We start from the raw sequence: 20309 nt of genomic DNA, 5'->3' as shown, positions 1-20309 counted from the left end.
AAGCTGGTACAGAACCGCGACTCAGTGGCATTTGGTTGACCGCGACGAAGAAAAGAAGCCTATTCCACCTCCAGAATGCTTGGCAATTATGCCTCTATGCGAGAGAGGTTGCCAAACCACTTCTACATGGTCCTGCTGACTCGCCCTTAGACTTCCTGTGGCAAAGCATGGAGTATTATCACCGAGTACGCATAACGGCAAAGTCACATAAAGTATTCGGCACAGTGGCGGAGAACTTGTACCTTGTGCTCGTGACAGACGAGTTTGATCGCCAACATGTTGCCGCCCAAGCAGATGGCTCGCTTGACGAACTGCGAGATCAGACCATCGACCTGCTCTTTCCTGGCACGATGAATTTGGGATCGGCGGACAAGACAGCAGCGGAGCTGGAGGAGATGAAGGTAAAGCGACGAAGGTCCATGTACTATCGACTTCGTCTGGGCCAGAGGTTACTCGAGCTCGTCCGACGGTTTGGCTACGGCATCCTAGTCTATCCTGGCTTCGGATGCGGCGAGTAAGTCCCAGCAACCGCCTCCTTCTTCATCCTGGCTCTTAACGCAGACAAGCATAAACGACCTCAAGAATGACCAGGTCACCGCATTTATTACCCACATGGAATGCTGCCATCCAAACATGCAAGAGGAGCTCAACAACTTATCCCATGTGGTACGGGTCATCGTTCACTGGGGTCTGCCACCAGAAGAGCTGGCCATCGAGATGATACCCTACAAGATGCTAAGCAAGCACCAGCATCGATCGTTTAACGAACTTTTCACGTTCCCCGATCGGCCGGATTATGTCTTCTCCTGGATCGAGCCTGGTTCTGCCTCGAACATCCCGAACTGGTGGAGCAGTCCCTGTGACGTCCTGCAAGTACTCGGTGACCTGGACGCCGAGAAGTTGCAGCCATCACCGCCTCCGTACAGCCAGCCTCCGCCAATAGGCTGCGATGGCCGCCTTAACGTAATGTACCAGAACACCGAATGTGATTGCTGACATCGAGTTCCCTACCGATGCTACGCCTGCTTGTCTATGCATTTGCGGCACTACCACATGCAGTTTCATTAAGGAGAACTTGTCATGGCTGCGAAAAGGAGAAGTCGCCCGTGACCGCAGGAACATGATCGACTCCTGTGGTTGACCACTCAGGGATGGTGCTACTAGTCTCATTTTCACCTTATGGCCTGTGCTATCTTTGCTGAACGTCAGGGCTGGAGCTGGAGAGACCGATGAGCAAACGCCCGGCGGCCCGGCAGCTTGCCACAGATCCGGTGGTTTCCTCGGAAGTCACAAGTGGCTCGGGCATACGGGAAGGGTCGCGTATTGGTCTCTATGAAGAGTGTGAAAGCGGAGCAGTCGATGTAGGGTTCAAGCAGGGGAATCTGCCAGCGTTGGAGCGCCGTTGGTGGCGCAGGTTTGCCTACCGCCCCACGATGGGCACAACGTCTGGCGACGCTGGAACCAAGAACAGCAAGGAGTGGCAGGACTGCAGTCAGGGAGGCGGCTGGGCCGAGATCTCATGGTGTCATTGAGAAGAGCTGGATGCACCCAGTGTGGATAACAGACCGACCGTCTGACAGACCGATTGAGTCCGTCTGGCAGACCGCAGACCGACAGACCGGCCATTCTCATCAGACCGACAGACCGGGCAGCCCGGTCGGTCTAGGGTGGTCTGAGTCGGTCTGAGTTGGCCCAAATAGGCATATATCTCAGTCTTACCAATGGCCCGCGGCCCTCGGTCATAGCGGAAGGCTTTGTTTACGAAACCTGTCGTGTCTGCATTTGCTAGAAAAATCATTGCATCGTTCGCGTCGTACTCGTACATCCGAACTCACATCCGCGCCACGATATCGCCTGCCGGGTCTCTCAGCCCTGTGTCGCCTGCGCCGCAGTCTTTTGCATCTTACCTACCGGCAACTTTAACTGGTACTACCCCGGAGGCTCCGTTAGACGATGCTTCATAATGCGAGTTCGATATCGATTGGGAGAATATATAGCACGGCGGGAAAAGACTTATAGGTACTAAGAAAAGGCCTCGTTACAGGCGGGTCGTCGGCGCTAAGATAAAGGAGTCATGGATATATCGGCATAGCGCAAATTTAGAACATAAGGGCATACGATACTGGCTATGCAAGATCTGCCATAAATAGAGAAGCTATTCGATAGCTCTATATGCCTCGTCAGGGATTGCGCATACCGCGAGATACCTACTCCGTCAATATTACGTTATAGAATCTAGTAGCGGTAGTCTAAGTTTGATAACCCTATTTACCTTAGTAGCTGCGTCCGCGTCTACTCCCCTGCGTCCTCTATTACGATAGTCTACTCTAGGATTTCAGCTCGCGTCCCTCTTTGATGAAAGGTCATGGAAAGCTCGATTCGTGGACTAGATTATCCTCGAAGACGTCACCTTCCGGCAAGCGTCTAGCGAACGGCTTCGGTGGCTAATTGCGAACGGTAAGGAGCCTATAAGCTAGCTACTTCTAGAGCATTACGTAACGGTCTGTTCGTGGATCCGTCAAAGCTTTAAATCTCGACAATAGATTATTTCTAGTCTCGTTAAAGGCGCGAAAAGCTACGTTTATCTAAGCTTTAATCTATAGACTACTTCTAACGGGTTTTACTATATCGGCGTCGTCGGCTACTTCGTTAATAGCGAAGGTAAAAAAAGAGATATCCTTCTTAGACTACCGCGCCTAATCGGTCTATACTCCGGTGAGAATATGGCAATATACATTAAGGAAGTAATTAATCAGTACGAAATTAGCTCGAAGCTTAGATATTTTATGCTTGATAACGCCGAGAGTAACGATACGTGCCTAGAGACGCTTACTTCGTAGTTTCCTATAGACGTTAGTAGTCGCCGCTTACGCTATATAGGCTATATTATAAACCTGGTTATCCGCGCTATTATCTTCGGGTCTAACGTCAATAAGTTCGAGGCGGAGCTTCGTAGAGTAACGGATAAATTTAGTTTCGATATCTAGGCCAAGAAAGGGTCTATAGGCAGACTCTATAACCTTACTACCTATATCCGCCATACGGACTAGCGGCGATAGGCCCTTCGGCGGCTATAGGCCGAGCTTATAGGGGACGATGCTATTTTTATACTAGAGATTATTATCGATAGCAAGACGCGCTAGAACTCTATCTACTTAATGATCGAGCGCGGTATGCCGCTTGGCTTTATAACCTAACTTCTTCCGGCCGTTTGCTAACTATCTTAGCACTCGAACTACGTAGCGCTATCGAGCTATACTAGTCTCGGTAGTAGAGACCGAGATACGACCCTGGCTACCGTGACCTATCGAAAGATTTCCTTACCGCTACGGACTGGGTCGAACTAGAGCGCTTTTGCGACTTCCTAAAGCCGTTCTATATCCTCACTAAGACCATAGAGGGCAACGCTAGCATATTAGGCGCGGAGGGCGGCTATAGCGCCGTCTAGGAGACGCTCAAGACAATAGACTACTTATTTATTAAATTTAAGTAGGCTACGGAAGAAACCCGGTTCGAGGATACGTCCTACTTTAAATCGGGAATCGACTATAGATAGGCGAAGCTTAAAGACTATTATATCAAAACAGACCGCATACCTATCTACCGTACGGCGCTAGCGCTATATCTATCGTATAGGTATAACTACTTTAAGCGGCACTAGAAAATCGCGATAGATAGGCCGCAATAGTATAGCGATATGCAGTCGGCTATAGGGAGTATATTCGAAGAATACGCCCGATAGGCTAAAGTTAAAACGTAAGCTCAAGCGGGGCTCGTAGAGAATGAATCTAGTAATATTAACGCCGACGCCGACGATTATAGTTCCTTTAAGAAAAGGTCAATCCGCTTATTAAATATATAGCGCAAGATAGCTAAGGCCGTTAGCGAGCTCGACCTATTCTAGGCACGGCCTATTTATCCTATAGACCTCGACGTTACCAACCCGATAGAATAGTAGAAGCAGTACTAATTAGAATATCTAGTATTATATTAGATGGCTTTAGACCTATTCTCCATTTCTAGCATAAGTACTAAATGCGAGAGGGTGTTTAGCTAGACAAAGAAGATGATCATAGACGAGCGCAATAGACTAGCACCAAAGGTGATCGAGGCAGATCAACTACAAAAGCACTGGCTTATAAGGGGTTTAGTAGTATAGTAATGAATCCTCGTGTTTAGGGAGAGCGCTACTTTCAGGTTGTCCCGGCATCACGTAGTGAGTCACTTTCGGCAATACGGTAGAACATCGGGATCGGACTATTAGACCAAGACAGACCGGGCTGCTGAAGCCAGACGGACCCAGACCGACAGACCGGGAGCCTCGACGAACCCAGACCGACAGACCGAAGGGGTCGGTCTGGATCGGTCGGTCTGTTATCCACACTGGATCATGCACCGTGGCTGTACTTGCAAATAAAGCTGTTAGAGCAAGTGGCGAGCCGGGCAGGCGGGGGGCGTGGTAATGTAGTATTCAGTCAATAATGCTTTGGCGACAAGACAAATACTTCGAATAATACTGTATGAGTTCTAGACTCTTGTTGGCTGAGCTGGCTGTGAAAGGCTTGGGACGGCTACGGCCGAGGGGCTTGGAACAAGCCGGAGTATGTGATCAGACGCTGACAAGAAGTAGACGTGTTGGGAACCTTAGGGTGGTAATCGAAGGTGCCACAAACCGGAGGGACCTGTTTATAATTCGGGGAGTCAATGCAGGGAGCAAAGTCAGTTCCCGTCGATATAGCCTCCATAGCGTACGTTAGTCTCTGTGCAATCAAGGGTCTTCTTCGGCTGCAGGATTTAAGGCATGCTGCGGCAAGATCGGCGGCCTTTCAAGTGTGCGGTCGAATTCGGCCATTTTCGGTTGAATTTGGTAGAATTCGGCAGCATTCGGCAGAATTTGGCAAAATTCGCTCGTAATCGACAAGACTCTGCCGATTCTTACCTGGTTCGGTTAAAATCGGCAGCCAGTGAACAGAGACTAGGATGTGCGCACGCGCACGTTTCAACCCAATCAACAACCCATTCGATTGATTATCAGTTGGCGCTTGTGAAACGGCGCAAGTCACCGTGATGTCCGAAAAGCGACAGTCTCGGAGGTGGCGCATTGAAGGCTCAACAGCTGGAGTGCGAGAGCTTGGGAAGCGTGCGGGTGCCCTCTGAACCTACCGCGTGTGGCAACGGACGGGCCCTTGTCAATATGGGTAAGCCAGCTATGTGCGCCTGGTAAGACCTTCCAGGCTGAAAGGACATCCGATGTCCCGCGTTTCGTCGGCGGGCAGAGCGGCTCTGATCTAGGCTACAACCCCCTCGCCCGCCGCTTGGCGCGGGCTCGGGCGTGTAATTCGGCCTGCATGGAACGACCGCAATCACGGCCTACCACATGCACTCATGATGAACTCGGTATCGACAGAATTTAGCGCGCAACGTCATCGAGTTGTGGCCTTGTAAATGTACCTGACAACCGTGAACCGACTGAGCCAAGAATGCTGTTGACCGTTAACAGACCATTATGTGTAATACGCTCTCGACTTAATGCAGGCGTCCACAAGCTTAACTCAGGAATCCGTTGTCCTCGGGCTGAGCACGCCAGTCTCATTACCATGGTTCCCGTTGATGAGCTATAAAGAAAGCTTCTCGGCTCCAAAACCCGTTCAAAGAGATGATATCTTTGTCCTGTGCCGGCTCTGTATCTTGAACCTCCGTACCTCTTATCTTCTCAGGCTTTTACATACCAACAGCCATGTCTTATATTGACATTCTCGAGGAACATCCTTACAATGCCGTGTACAACTTGGAGAATCGATCATCCACTGACAAGAGATGGGCTCGGGACTACGCCCCTATCAAGGCCGACCCGTCACGATTGCACACCATCATGGACGCCAGCGGCATCTTGGTCCCTGACTGGTCTTTCTTCGTCCCTGCGCTTAGTGACGATACCATCCGGCGACAGGAAGTATCCTTACGAACCAACAACATGCGTCGGTGGGTGTTGGACAGTGAAGAAGATGGCGCTGGATACTTCCTTGTCGAGATTGTATCCCCCGTCTTGTCAAAATTTGTCAACTTTCCGGGCATCATTTATCGCTCCTTTGGTTCACAGAACGGCGTGATCGTCGATTGCGCTTTTGAGTGGGACGGTCGTCGCATTGCAATAGGGGAATATAAACGAAACCTCATCGACGCTCGAGCGTGGTACACCTCGGACTTCGACAAACTTCCAAGCCAGAACAAACTCACCCGCGAACTACGAGGGTATGTCTGATCTTCATTACATTCCATACTGTAAGCACCCCAGCTAAGGTCTTAGGTATGCGGTAGCGTATGAGTGTCCTCACGTTTTTTGCTTCGACCACAAATGGCTCATACTACTGCAATTTCGAGCGAGGAAATTGAAAGATCTGGCGATATGCGAGGTCGACTACTGGGTGTTCCCTCGCCGTGAAATGCACAACACAGACGCCGGGTATCCCCTCCGAGATGCGCTCTACAGGTTACTGGTGCAAGGCCTTCGTCGCTTGCAGTGCGAAAATCTGCCGCCTCCGATAGTAGGTTCCGAGACATCCTGTGAGCGCCGTTGGTTCGACGGGGCGCCGTTTTGGTGGCATGCGGACGGGAAGAAGCACAAAGAACACCCAGAGGGATACGAGCGGGACGCGGACGAGAATGGCAATTTGTTGTGGAAACGCGATGGAGTGTGGTACATCGACGAGGAAGGGCGAACCGTAACAGATTCTAGACCGTTGAGAGATACAGAGGTACTCCGTGCAAATAGCTGATCAGCTGGCTTTTCACACTGTCAGCCAAGACACGCAATGAGACACCTCACACGTGACCTGCTGCTATTTAAATTGGCGAAACAGCTTGTGGACGTTCTGACGTCCGCATGCAACTTCGCTCTCATCTTTCGTCTGATCTAGCTAACTGTTCGTGATGGCTAGTGAGGTAGGCTGCACCTGGAGTCCTGTGGTGAAACAATGTTAAAGGGGCCTAGCAATATTTGAAGTTCGAATGGAATTCGCAAACACTCCATGGCTGGGGCGGCCCCATTCATCTTCCAAACCACACATACAGCAACATCATTCGGCTGAGCCTCGCTGGAGAGACAATCCACGGCTTACCTGACCAGATCATTCTCAAGAAGCAAGGCGACAGGCCTGAATTGTTTCAGACTGAACAGACATTCTACAAGAATGAAAAAGGGCTTCAGGATGGCGGTTTTGTACCACAGTACCACGGCCTCGCCAGAATCGACGGTGAGGAGGCCCTTGTGCTGTCTGACCTCGGAGGTACCATGATGCACGACAACCCTTCACTTGCGAAAGACGAAAATGCATTGCGGGAAAAACTCACAGAACTCTTGACGGCGATTCGACAGGCTGGTGTAGTGCATGAGGACATCACTGTTTTGAACGTACTTCATTGTGCCGATAGTCGATTTCGGCTTGTGGATTTTGAGGAGGCCACGATATATCAGCCAGTTGACGAGGCCGAGATCAAAGACGGGGTGGCCGTGCAGGTTGAAGAGCTGGTGGGAATAATGAAGGGGCGTCACAAGGCGGAGATGAGCACTCGGAGGTGGGAGTCGGGATACGCTATTCCCATGCAGCACGAGGCCCTTCGCAGACCGAATCTCTCGGCGGCGTTGAATGCCGTCAACTTCAGGAGCACTGCTTGCTAAATTTACCAGCTAAAAATGGATTCATTTATATCCTTACCTACCCAGCGTTTCACTCCGTGTTGCAAGAACGAGCCTCAGGTGTCAAGGCCAACAAGCGGGTATGGCTCAGACTGCACAAGTGCTGCCTGCAGGCACGACGCTGTTGCCTACAGTGAGTCATGTCAATGGCACAGGTATAACAGCAGTTTCATGCCAGTATCAGATAGCAGATCCAAGCATTCCTTTGCCCACGGTTTTCCTCCCTAGTGTGTGACACCTGATGCGCCCTACTAGTGGGGCTATGCTGACTCATCAGCTCTATTCATTGTTTGGGTGCACGACAAGAGCAAAAGCCAGCAACATGTGTGCCTGCGCACGTGACTCGTCTGCCCGCGTTCTTCGCTCAAGTCGCGCCCATGCGCGCAATTTTTCGCAACAAACTGCAGCACCGATGCTGGCATGAACATGCCTTTGTTCTGTCTTCAGCGGTGTCAAAACCAAGTCTATTCCCCTAGCACCCATTTCACTAGACGCGTCAAGACGTCTACTTCACTGGCGAAGCTTTTCTTTGGGCAGCGATACACCTGACGATGTACTTGAGTGCCTAAGAAGCCCCGCCTTGTCCACCCCACCCCAGTCAGAACATTCTTGACCATGGGCACAAGCCATCGATTCGACTTTCCGAACGCTTTGCTACCCTCGATCCATCACCGTCAGGAGTCGCTTTCTGCGTAGCCGACCTGCAGGTAGGTCGCAATCATGTGCGCAGGTTGGAGTGTGGACTAATCTTGATAGGGGCTGTATTGCATACCTTCGCAAGCCAAGCTATCCCCACGGCCTCATGGTCCGACCACAATGACCGAGTTTACGAAGATAAAGCTCAAACGGATGTCCGAGACCGAGCTGTTGCAACGTTTAAAGGACGATGTAGCGCACCCACGAGGCCTCTGTTCTTAGAAGACATTATGCTGAGTTGACGCAGATGCAATGCGGCGATTGCGCGATCGACGGGACCACTCCCCCGAAGGGGACACGAATAGTCCCACCCGAGAGCACACTTTTTATCGTTGTTGATATGCCAAAGGACAAGGGCGCCATTCGTATTTTCGAGGAGAAGGACGATAACTACATTGGCGCTGTGGCGACGGAGGATGCTGGGTATCTGATAGTCGTGCCCTGGACTAGCAGCTGGTGGTTCAGGGCATCGGGATCTCTGACGGTTGGTTATATTCGTGCCGCCGAAAGGAAATAAGAACTGTCTATACTCTTGCCCGTCGCATTGCAAAATGGTTCGTCATTTCGAGAGATACAGGCATTATGACGAATGAATGAGCCGTCTCTGCGTATGTATCAATCAGATACACCTTGCCAACATCTTGCCCAGACTTTGCAATCATCCGCGCATCGTCCCACGTAAGTTCATAAGCATCACCGGTGTATTGTGACGTTGTAGTCAGCGCAAGCCCATAATCTGGCTCCAATGCTTCGCCAGCCATGGAGAGTGCATTGTGACCGAACGAGGAGACTTCTGAGTGCTCTAAGTGGAATGACCGATGAGTGTGCGAGTTAGGTTGAACAAGGAGAACACAGGAACTTACGTTTCGTCGTGTAGGTGGAGGCAATCTTCTCGAGGGCAGGTTGATCAAGATCGTCCTTCTGCTTTTTCATCTCGATAGGCAAGCCGACACGCATGCTCTCTTTCATGCACGCGATGGTAGACCTACCGAGACCCGCGGCGCATAAAACCACGTATGCCAGTCCGTTGATCTCCTCAACACGTTTCAAGACCTTCAAATATTTTGATCGGTTCGCTGCACCTGTGGACCCAGGCGGAGGCTCGCCGCTTGCGAGAAGAGCGAAGGCATCGTCCACTCTCTCTACCTGTCGGCTCGTCAATCCTCCACGATTTTGGATAGTGCGAGACTCCTCCCTGAGCCTGTCCACCGCCGCCTCGACCGAGTCTGGCTGTGTTCGGCGCATGACAGTTGCGTGCATTGGAGATTGGAGCAGAGGGGGTTGTTGCGACTAGCTGAGGAGTGCGGGGCGTCTCTTTTCACTCGCGGCCGATTTCAGCCGAACGCGATAAAATTCGGCAGAATTTAGCTAATTATGACCGAATTCGGTAGAATTCGACGAAATTTGGCCCCTCCACAATAGTCTCATCTCTGTTGCTGCAGCCAGCCAATCATACCTGGTGCTAGAGCCACTCGCCAAGAACTTGAACCACCCTCTGAAGGCATGACCTGCTCCAATAATGAGGTTTTGGTCGGAGAGTATATCGTCGGGGTGTGCTCGGATCTGCGGGTGCAGGACTTGCACAGTCTTGTTCCAAGTTCAAGACACAACCAATGGGTAACAAGGAGTGTATACTGCATGTCATGGATCCGGAGCCAGGTCAGAAAATGGATGGGTGGGTTGTGAGCCCAAATAATCTTACGGAGGCCGAAGAATACCATTCGAGGACTAAAGAGGCAGCGGTTGTACTTCTCTTGGCTGTACTTGCAAACAAAGCTGTTAATGCAAGTGACGTGCCGGAGGGAGGGAGGGGAAAAAGGGGGGGGGGGGGGAGCCTCATCCGACGGTCGGCTCATCACCCACTTCAATAATGAACACGACAAGTTCCTTGTCAGCAAGCTACGTGGCAAGCTCAATAGCAAAGGGCTCCGGGTGCTCCTGCTCGACTAGATCACATACTATAATCTGCCATTCGATATCGTCAACACCTGGAAATCCTCTGCTTACGCCTCTGTTTCGGCTCCGTCGGTGCAACGCACTATGCCAGCGGTCTGCGTACCTACAGTCTCCCCCTGAGTCGGTTTGTCTGTTGTCGGACCGTGCCCCCCCCCCGGGATGCGTGTGCTATGAAATGATATCCGTGTTTCCTCGTTACCTTCTGCTGTGTCCCTATGTGGCTTTGTGTTTTCTTGTCTATCGGCCACCGTCACTTCTCGAGGCTTTGGCCCATGTCGTGCCTCACGCAGCACAACACTCCAACTCGTTCGAGTGTCCAATTACCGAGCATGACCGCTGCCGCACGAAAAGGCCCGCAGACATTGTCAGGCGTCGAAGGGGCACCAATCCTTCTCCGCCAGATGGGGGACAGTGGACGAGTCTGTCTGTGGTCTGTAGTATTGTTAAACACCGGTCGTAGCGTGCCGGGCGTCTGGTGCGTCCTTCGTACGGGAGACGTTCAGGCCGTTCTGTCGAATAGTTCGTCGTTGTGGGACATTGCAAACTTTGTCAAGATGACTGATGAAGCTAATAACCTGTCTGTGCCTGTAGTGTTTGATGTTGGGCGTTTGGGATATGTCGTGCTGCGTGGAGCTGACATGTGGCTCGCCGCCTCGAGACAGGTATTATTGGCGTGGTCATAAAGTGGCGTGCTCCCAATGTTTCGCGATCCAAGTCTACTCCATGGCCATACCTGGGCCTCCACAGGGGTCCACAAAGTGCTGGGGGTAGCATTGCGATTTGTGGAGGCCATTGTGGCCATGAGCAGGCATTTTTCGGTCGTTTTGCCGCTGTTGTTTCAAAAATTCGTATTCGCTAGTGCTGGGTTACCATACGGCATTATGTTTCTCGTCTGGCAACCGCTGCTCTGCCCAAGGCCGTAGCCCACGACCAACCGTCACGCAGTACAATACTCCACTCGGGTTCGATTGTCGGATTACTGAGCAAGAGCGAGAGCCTCTGCTCCAAAGTTCCAAAGGCATTGTCGTGCTTCGAAAGATCTCCAATCCGTTCCGCGAAACGGGTAATAGGGGAAGCCGATAACCTATCCGTAGCGGTATGTTCTGTTGTTGGGTGTTTGGGCTTGATCCTCGTGATGTGTGGAGTGGGCATGTGGCTTTATTCTCGATGTTTTTCTTCACCATGTGATCACGCCAGAGACTGCGGGTCCTGATGTCACGTGACCAGGCAAAAGCCCAACCGCGGGGCTGGCGATTGAATGTTCTTGTTCCGCGTGATTAATCGTCGGGCATTCTCACGTTTTCGCCTAAGGAAGTCAACGTTGCAACTCGCAGCCTTTACGTATAGGCTCCATCGTAACGAACCACAATGGTCAGCTCAGCATTTATTGCCACTGAGCGCTCCACCAGGACTGGGTGGTAGTACACGCATCACAACCTCGGTCCCCCGCATCGTCACGAGCCTTTTGTCGCTGTTCCCTTCGCCGGTCAAACTGGGCTCCTTTTCTTCCAAACAAACCATAACTTGTAGCACACGCTGCTACTCTGTGCATCACATATCGACGGCATCGGGTGTTGGCCGACAATGTCAAGGAGCGATAGTGCAAAGAAAGCACTGAGGGACGAGGCGCAACGAATGGTGACACACGCCCCGTATTTGATTGATCGCACATGTGCTGATATTCCTTTGTCCAGATAAGTGGAAGGGTTGACGTTGAACTCGACGACCAAGAAACAACCGCATACGAGAACCTCCCTTTTAAACGTTTCCCCGAAGCCTGCGGCGTCGTGATAGATTGTGGGAGCGGCGTTGGGAAAGTGCAGATATCCGGGGGAGAGAATGAGACAAAGATTGTCTATACCGGACCGCAGCGGCTGGGATTCGAGTTCGCAGACATCTTGACGGACCAGTCTTGCATGCTATATGGGTGTCCCACTGTGTTGTACGTTAGGCCTCGAACGGTGTCCTGAACCCATCGCTTCCCTTCGGTCATTGATCTCTCGCGTATGGATGATGAGCTCCTGCAGCATCTCATTCGAAAGCTCTATCGACGGATGATCGTTTTCTTCCAGTCCTAGGTTGACACGGACAGACGGATATATGTCCTTGTATTTCATCAAGAAAGACGTGAGGTCAACCGTGTACAGAATCGAGGCATGGCCAGTCCGGCGCAGATCTGTTCTTACTTAGCAACAAGTCACGTACATCTGGTCATCCGTGATCTTACATTTCTCAGCATATGTTGTCCATATACCCTGTAGATGTGACCTCGCAATTTTGCTTTGTTGTTCGAATAGCTGGCCGAGTAATTCGTCGCGTTCGTGCTCCTTCAAGGCCATTATTACAGTCGGGCCAGAAGCCGCGACTAGTACGACTGCAAAGTCGCCAATCTTTTTCTGGACTTGATGAAGAAAGCTTCGGTACGGTTCGGCCTTGCCAGCGTTTGGCAACGCCAGAAGGCGGAAGGCATTCTTGAGCCGATTTTCCTCGGCACTTTTCAGGCTTCCCGCTCGATGATCAATTGCTGTGGACAATGCTAATAGTCTTGCGGCCACAGCCGATGAAGTCATCGGCTTCAGAGGCATCGGCGATATGCTTATAGTAGCTATGCTCGAGAACAGGAACGAAACGTGGGGGCGACGGACCCGCGGGCGAGAAGATACGCAAAGAGGGGAGGAAAGAGGTAAAGAAGGGAAAAGAGGGCAAAAGAGGGCAAAAGAAGGGGGGCAAGGGTGGAATGGAAGGGAAAAGAGTGGTGAAGAAAGGAGAACAAGAGAAAAGAAGGGAAAAGAGGGGGGAAGAGCGGGAAAGAGGGGGGGATGTAGGTCGAATGGACGTCGTGTTCCCGTTGGCCAGCCATTGGGGGTAACCGACCAGTGGCTTCGGGCCTGACCCACAGTGTGCATCCTACCAACCTTCTACGTGCCCTAGACACTGCCCGCAGGTGTTGCCTCAGGGGGTGCCGTGACTTCTCGCACCCCCTCGGCGGTGGTGGCTGCCGGCCGAGGCTGCGTACCGGACAGACCAGGGCGCTGGTGTGGGGATTCGGAGATGGGCCGCGAGGGTGGTTCATGTTGTGGTGTCTTTGACTGCCGCGGTGATCATTGATACCAGACAAGCTCAGGACGATGAAAATAAGCATTGAAGAAGCGATTGAAAGGATGGGACTCGTACGAGAGCACTTGTCCACTCGTCTCTCATTCCATCGCGGATGATTTTATTCTCAGTCGCCTCAATCCGTGACCATGAGGTCCTACGTTGTGCCTGCGCTCATCCTACTCCTTATATGCTCCGTTATGGCGCTATGGGCAACTCACACTCGCACCGCCATACAGTCCTTACCACTTCGCATCCTTATGTATTGCTCCGCCATGCTGCCAGTTGCCGTGGGGTCTTTACTTGCCTCGTTTGCCATTCTGCATGATGGCGAATTCAATGACCATGTTCGGACATGGGTCGTTACTTGCTGGTTAGGCTTTGACGTACGTCCCTCAGCCTTGTGCGTTATCGTCGACTGACTTCTCAGTCCCTTTGTATCAACACATCGCCCGACATCCTCTGGAATCGCTGTTTATTAGCAACGGTGGCAGACCATGCCCCAAGGGCGTTGTTGTCCTTGCTTACGCTTATTGAAGCCATGCTGCTGATTTTCGGCTTTGTTTACCCAAAAACGGTCTGGTTTGTCGCCGCCTCCATCTGGTTCCACTCTCTATGGACTCTTTGGGCGTGGGGACTGTGGCGGCTGTGGACAAACATTGTATTTGCGGTAACACCGGTTCTGCTCATCCAGACCCAGGTCCTTGCCTTCATGCTCGTATGTCCCGCGCGCCTTGAGAAAAGGTACCTGCTAATTGATAGCTTTTCTTTGTTCCGATTTCCCTCCTTTGCCAAAGCCATTGTCGAACTACGCACGCCGGCCGTAGCATAACTTCGCTCACGCCTATACCAGCAGTTGAACGGGCGCGGAACTTGAGCAGCAGGGCTATTTTACCGTTACACGCTTCGACTACAACACGCGGTACTAGAGCCAACCGCCAAGAACTTGAACCACACTCTGAGGGACTCACCCGCTCCGATAATGAGGCTTCGGTCGAAGAGTATATCGTCGGTGTGCTCGGATCTGCGGCCGTAGGACTTGCACAGTCTTGTTGGAAGTTCAAGACACAACCAACGGGTAATAAGGAGTGTGTACTGCGTGTCATAGATCCGGAGCCAGGTCAGAGGATGGATGGGTGGATTGTGAGCCCAAACAATCTTGCGGAGGCCGAAGAATACCATTCGAGGACCAAAGGGGCAGCGGTTGTACTTCTCTTTGCTGCCACATATCGTCTGCCGGAGCATATTACTACGTGCAGATGCCAGTATGAGTGGTCCGTCGCGAGGAGCTTCAGCCACGCTTGTGCGTTTATCGCGATGAGGCTGCATGACCGAAAGAGGATGCAGTCTCAGTCGCATAATTAGCTCTAGCTTAGACTCTCGAAGGAGTGATTCGCATCCTCGGTAACTAGCCTGCGGAAAGTTTCCCTTGTGCAAACTCACATACGACTCATCACCAGAAAAGCAAGTCGTCATTCAAATGCGAGAAGTCGATTCTTTATTCGCTCTGGAAGGCATGTAATAATCCGTTGGGAATGGCTACGATGACACGTAGATTGTGCGTAGGACGATGTACACTTTTGGTGCACACCGGAATGACCCAATGTTCCTTCCTTTTGGTCCATCATCTGGTCAGGGGCGTCCGCACACCTCTCGCATAGGCCGGGGTGCATGTTGTCGCGCTGTGCAGGCTGGGGTCAACTTGAATGCAGCTGCATATGCCTTCGTCTTGCAGCCCAACCAACGTGTTTTAGACCGACACCCTGCCTCCGAGGAGTAGATCCACCTGTGACAGAGTCTGCTACTTAAGCCTCTTGAGCACCTTCTTTTTGGCCACGACTCTCCTGTAGGCCTTGTCACGTCCGAATCATGAATCTAGCGGACCTTCGCAAGGAGATTGTCGCCGTAAGTACCGTCAAGTAAAATCGTACTTCAGAACTAACCGGTTTTAGTGGGAGGCCTCGGCGACGATTGCCTTCCCCCGGATTCGCCGGTACACATTGACCTTTATCGACGAGGTATTGCCTATATGGCCAATTCTTTCTGTACAGCAGGTGTACGCGGCTTTCATGTCGCACTATGGCCGCCTGCAGCTTGGAATAGACGACATCACACCGGAATACCGCATATTTTCCTACATACTTGCCATCGGAAGCCTACTCTGCCACCTCAGGAACCCGGATGAAGAACGAATTGAAGAGGCTCATTGTGGACACTGGCCCATATTCGACGCTTATACCCGTGGGCCACTGGACCGTATAGTTCAGATCCAACTGCTGGCTTTGGAATATCTCCATTCTCGCTACACCGGATTGAATAGTGAGCCTCGGTTTATGGGCTTGGCTAGGAACATGCAGCCGTGAGCTTAACACCGCTAGTTATACCGGACTTACTGACCTTAAGCAGTGGAAATTATGCAAGCTGGTTTCACACGGTAGTGCTCTGGACATGTTTCAACCTCGTCTGGTTAGTATATTACGACCTCTGTTGAAACAGCTGGCTATTTCTGACTGCTTAGGGACCACCCCGGTTCCGCGCCGTTGGACCTGAATCCACAAAATCTCCCCCAGCCACAAAAGGAGTATTTCACGGCAGAGTTTGGTGATAATGCATGGGACAAATTCGTTGCACGAGCCTACAATAACCAGCAATACTTCAACATCCGATCCGGTGCCCTCATGATGGATGATGCGGCCCTCCTCGAGGACGCTGGGTTGGATAATGCCTGGATAATGCACAAGGCTGGGCCTTTAGACCATCTTCAGGACATCGCTATCAACACGCCGCACGAGCCTTATCCATCCGTCACCCTGAAAGTGGCGAGAGAGTACGTTTGGCGGTGTGAGAGACGCCTGAGAGAGATTCAGCGCTTGGATATTGTCAATAGGCTGTTCATGCAACCCCAGTAAGTTCACGCAACCAGTCTCTGTGCGTCTTAATAGCTAAGTGGTCAGTGAGGTAGAGATCCTTGCGCGTTTGTGCCAAGCACACAGAGCGAACTTGCTCCAGTGCGAAGTTTTGCGAGAGCTGGTAGACGCAGCGGTAGGGTTCATGAGGCATAAGGCCATTGCTAAATTTGTACAGCTCGTTCAAGTTCGACAGTGGGAAGATATCAGTACTGTTTTGAAGGGACTCAAAGAGCAGGCGTAGAACTATTGATGTCATCTGCGAGACACTGGACAAAGAACCAACGAATCCAACGGAGAGCACAGAGGCTTGTTGCATCTGGTTGACGATTACGGGCAGGCTGGACCGACAAGGCTGGATGTGGACGAATCAGTGGTTGGACTATGCACATGGCAGCTAGTGAAAGACACCGCTGTTGGCGCTCCACGGATGCAGTCCCTCTGATGTGACAAAGATCTGCCTTGACCGTCGGCTCGCACGACGCAAGCCACCGAAACCTCAACACCTTTGACGCGTTCTACGACCTGCCGGTGTGTTGGTCCATGTTGCCATCCGCCAGGGATCGGATACGGACCGGACGGCCGCGTTGTCACTCCCAGCCTCTAACGCTAAATTTGGTCGCCCAAGCGAAGAGACAAGAGATGGAATTGCCAAATGGAGGGGGTGTCAGCATAGTAAACGATGAGGCTTGACAGTAAACCCTGCGCATCCACCCCCTGACTACTAGCGCTGAAAGTGGGGAAGATGGGCTGGAACGGCTGATGCGCGAGACACTCGACAACATCGGACTAACACGACGCACGGTCATCGTAAGAAGAGCCAGCCTTCGCTGCCGTGTAGACTCGTACCGAGATGGAGAAGATGCCGCGAGATGAGGGGGACGTGACCAGCGCCGATTTGCTTTGTGCGTCCTGCGTGATGGCTTGTTGGGTTTCATCTGCTGTGACATCGACAAAGTCTCCATGTGGTACGCTCTACCCTGCTCAAGTTCCGCTGGACGGGACCGCCTGGCTGTCGACGGTGGAAACCGCCAAGATACATGCCCATGATCGAGGTCCGATAATATTGAAGCAAGCCGCACGATCTATCCTGCGTCCGTCACCTATCGTTCATCACCAAAGGGCAGTTGCCCGTCATCCAGTCGGGCTGGGCCACCGTGCTAGTCTATCGACACCGATGTGCTCCTGAATGAAACAAATCACACTTTCGTCGAACCTTTCACGAACGAAGCCAATCCACACAGCTTGACCTTGGGTTTGACAGACTTCCGCCAGCCCCCTTCCATCGTGATGTTGAACATGGCCTGGACTGGCCCTAATGAAAGGCCAATCTTGACCACCCTGCTCTTCGTGTGCTTTAGAGTAGGATGGAGGGTAAGAAACATCGATAGAGGCAAGCCCAGCTTGACTCGTTCTCCTTCCCCTTCCCCCTTCTCCCGATTGCCGTGCACTGCAGGCTTCGGCAGCTCTACGGAGACTTGGTTCCGGCTTCGTAAAGGGCCGAGCAGGAGTAGAATAACTGCGAGACTAGTAAGCGCAAGACAGGAAGCAGCGATGGTCGACTAGTAAATCTCGAGCTAGCCCCCTCGACTGGTAAGCGTAAGACAAAAAACAGCGATGGTCGACCCGCTTGACAGGTAATGGGACGGTATCACGTCAAAGGCTCTACTCATTAAATCTGGCTGCGGACAGCATTGAGTGTACGAGACTACGGTGTTGAAGGAAACAAGGTCCTGCAGCTGGATAACTTACTGGCGGTCCTTCACACCCACCTAATGAGTGGCAGGGATGCCTAGCAACCACACAGTGCTGAGCCTCCGGGGCTAGCTGATGTTCGATTGATACATGACAAGCTGATCGGAGACCACTGTGGTCACGGCTTGTTGGTCCCTAGCGTACTGCATCCGCTTGACAGCGTCCCCCCAGCTGAACACTGTTCCATCCTATTCCCTCATGCAATCCTTGCACAGAACGATGGCTCCTCCTGAGGTCGTACGTGAATCAGCCAGGGTCGCAAGCGCGGGCGGCCCTGCATAACCGGCCGCGCGCATCAGCCCCTGGGATGATCAACCGCAACCACTCCATGGGTGTTATTATTAACAGAGACGTAATGCCGACGCTCTACGCTCTGTGTTGCATATAAAATGAGTAGTGTCTCACGGATAGCAGCCCGTGGCTCCATTCTGTTGGCTTACTATCGAATTAATACCAAGTTTCATTCTCCAACCCTTTGGATTCTTAGCCCTAGAGCAACACCGGACACTGCCGTCCTTGGTCGCTCCTTGAAGCCGCTCTCACCATCTACAGGCCTTCGTCAGTCTGATATTCAGGCTGTTGCTAACTAGCAGCCTGGCTCTCATGGCCTCGCCCACAAGCAGGGGTTGGCAGCGGCAACTCTCCCACGGATTTGAAATGATGTATACTTCGGCCTCCACGCCTTACGACAGTTGGAGTTTCCCCCAGCAGTCTGTTCTGGAGCCCATGGCTGATCAGCATATGGCGGCACTTGTGTACAGCACGTGGCCTACGACTACGCTCGCGTCGCCGCAGTACCCGAACCAACAAGCATTTCCCAACGCCCCATACCAATGCTCGCCGCCATTGACGCCTTTGAGCCACCCGTACAAGTACGACGCCTTGCGAACGGTGACACCTTATGTCGAGGCTGCTAGTGGTATGCCGTGCCGTCGCACATCACAACAGTCTAGTGAGAACCCCACGCGGTCCCGACCCCTGCGGAGTGAGTCCTTGGCTGTACACTCCGTCGGCTCGAACCCCAATACCAATTCCAAGACGATCATCTACAACGAGACCGTCAACTCTAAGGATCGAGTAAGCTTTGAGACCGAAGTAGACGAACTCCTGAAGGTCATTCAGCAAAAAGAGGAAGAGGTGATAAAGAGTTCGGTATTTACGCACGCAGAGTCTGCAAACACTGGGTCGATTTCGGGGACGCAGAGCCCTGGCAGCTCTTGCCAGCCTTTGACTCCTGGACAGATGGGACCCACAAACAAGAAGAAGTGGGTTTGCGACGGCCCGAAGTGCAACAAGCGATTCGACTGCAAAACTCACCTCGATACTCATCGTCGAACTCACACCGGAGACAAGCCATATGTGAGCACATTAAAACCAGAACGTTTACAAGTGGGCTTTGCTGACCAACAATAGGTATGTACGGAGCAGAATTGCGGCCTCACATTCTCGCAGAAGAGCAACCTTAAGGTAAATCAAGTCTGTTGCTATTCCCGTCATACTGCCACTGATTTCACTGACCTCCAAGACACATATGCGTCGGCATACCGGCGTGAAGCCATATGCTTGCAGCACCTGTGGCAAGCTCTTCGGCAGCCGCTGCGATGTCCGGTCTCATGAAAAAACACATACGGGTCTTAAGCCCTTCGTTTGCAGACTCAACAACTGCAACGAGAGGTTTTCTCAGCTCGGAAGCATGAAGGTAGCGCTCCCTTGAGGGAAAATAACTTCTGTGGACACGGCACTGACGGGCGGTTGCGTAGATCCATCAGAATAAGTTCCACAAGGAGACGCTGCAGGGCTTGACCTCCCTGTTCGTTAAGTTTTCTCTCAAAAGTGAAGTGCCAGAGGAGTATCAGGAGCTGTTTGAGTACTTCAGTGTTCATTACAAGAACAGTAACAAAGGTATCAAAGGCCGCGGCAAAGGCCGATGGGTTGCACCGAAGGGCGGCCTTTGATAGAACGTCCTTTGCGGCCGTCCAACAGCGGATCAAACACCGCCGCATGCAATGACAGCGGCTCGCTTTCCTGTACGCAATGTGAACCAGCATCTAGTCGGCAAGGGCGGCAAAATATACTATGACAGCGACTTCGCTTCTATACCATTAACATGACTGCCCAGGCGTCTATTCTCCCAAGTACATTTCTGCTGCAAGATTGAACTTGGGGACAGAAAAGGCATGTCCATCAAGGAATGATGCGAGCCT

The 20309-nt window shown here is 52.0% G+C and overlaps 7 protein-coding genes across 7 annotated transcripts; 6 read left to right on the top strand and 1 right to left on the bottom strand.

Annotated features, from left to right (window-relative positions):
• Positions 1–167: 167 nt before the first annotated feature.
• Positions 168–996, top strand: JDV02_001904 (uncharacterized protein; the record flags this gene model as incomplete). Its single annotated transcript, XM_047982878.1, has 2 exons — positions 168–514; positions 567–996. 2 exons carry the CDS (start codon positions 168–170, stop codon positions 994–996), a joined length of 777 nt encoding a protein of 258 aa, XP_047838848.1.
• A 4444-nt stretch (positions 997–5440) lies between these two features.
• Positions 5441–6262, top strand: JDV02_001903 (uncharacterized protein; the record flags this gene model as incomplete). Its single annotated transcript, XM_047982877.1, has 2 exons — positions 5441–5447; positions 5501–6262. Exon 2 carries the CDS (start codon positions 5738–5740, stop codon positions 6260–6262), a length of 525 nt encoding a protein of 174 aa, XP_047838847.1. The 5' UTR covers positions 5441–5447; positions 5501–5737.
• A 631-nt stretch (positions 6263–6893) lies between these two features.
• Positions 6894–7909, top strand: JDV02_001902 (uncharacterized protein). Its single transcript, XM_047982876.1, has 2 exons — positions 6894–6942; positions 6992–7909. The coding sequence occupies exons 1-2, from the start codon at positions 6931–6933 to the stop codon at positions 7676–7678; spliced, it is 699 nt and encodes a 232-aa protein (XP_047838846.1). The 5' UTR covers positions 6894–6930; the 3' UTR covers positions 7679–7909.
• Positions 7910–8204: 295 nt separating this feature from the next.
• On the bottom strand, positions 8205–9667 carry JDV02_001900 (uncharacterized protein). The gene is made up of 3 exons (XM_047982874.1): positions 9256–9667; positions 8469–9194; positions 8205–8397 (listed from the first exon to the last, which is right to left on the bottom strand). Exons 1-2 carry the CDS (start codon positions 9650–9652, stop codon positions 8917–8919), a joined length of 675 nt encoding a protein of 224 aa, XP_047838844.1. The 5' UTR covers positions 9653–9667; the 3' UTR covers positions 8205–8397; positions 8469–8916.
• JDV02_001901 (uncharacterized protein) lies at positions 8513–8909 on the top strand (the record flags this gene model as incomplete). The annotated part of the gene is made up of 2 exons (XM_047982875.1): positions 8513–8584; positions 8640–8909. The coding sequence occupies 2 exons, from the start codon at positions 8513–8515 to the stop codon at positions 8907–8909; spliced, it is 342 nt and encodes a 113-aa protein (XP_047838845.1).
• Positions 9668–15313: 5646 nt separating the features above from the next.
• JDV02_001899 (uncharacterized protein) lies at positions 15314–16353 on the top strand (the record flags this gene model as incomplete). Its single annotated transcript, XM_047982873.1, has 4 exons — positions 15314–15349; positions 15397–15803; positions 15851–15910; positions 15963–16353. The coding sequence occupies 4 exons, from the start codon at positions 15314–15316 to the stop codon at positions 16351–16353; spliced, it is 894 nt and encodes a 297-aa protein (XP_047838843.1).
• Positions 16354–18762: 2409 nt separating this feature from the next.
• Positions 18763–20060, top strand: AZF1_1 (DNA-binding transcription factor; the record flags this gene model as incomplete). Its single annotated transcript, XM_047982872.1, has 4 exons — positions 18763–19464; positions 19519–19572; positions 19631–19804; positions 19866–20060. 4 exons carry the CDS (start codon positions 18763–18765, stop codon positions 20058–20060), a joined length of 1125 nt encoding a protein of 374 aa, XP_047838842.1.
• Between the last annotated feature and the right edge of the window lie 249 nt (positions 20061–20309).

Source organism: Purpureocillium takamizusanense, chromosome 2 (assembly GCF_022605165.1).
Source record: "Purpureocillium takamizusanense chromosome 2, complete sequence".
NCBI classification, from domain to species: Eukaryota; Fungi; Ascomycota; class Sordariomycetes; order Hypocreales; family Ophiocordycipitaceae; genus Purpureocillium; species Purpureocillium takamizusanense.
The sequence above is the reverse complement of the archived record's forward strand: the minus strand, read 5'-3'. Positions and strand labels throughout refer to the sequence as shown.

Bases quoted from the DNA above. Each gene is read 5' to 3' on its own strand.
- JDV02_001900 (XM_047982874.1), bottom strand. From the start codon at position 9,652: ATGCACGCAACTGTCATGCGCCGAACACAGCCAGACTCGGTCGAGGCG. The intron at 9,195-9,255 runs GTAAGTTCCTGT...CATTCCACTTAG, and splicing joins CTCCACCTACACGACGAAAC to AGCACTCAGAAGTCTCCTCG.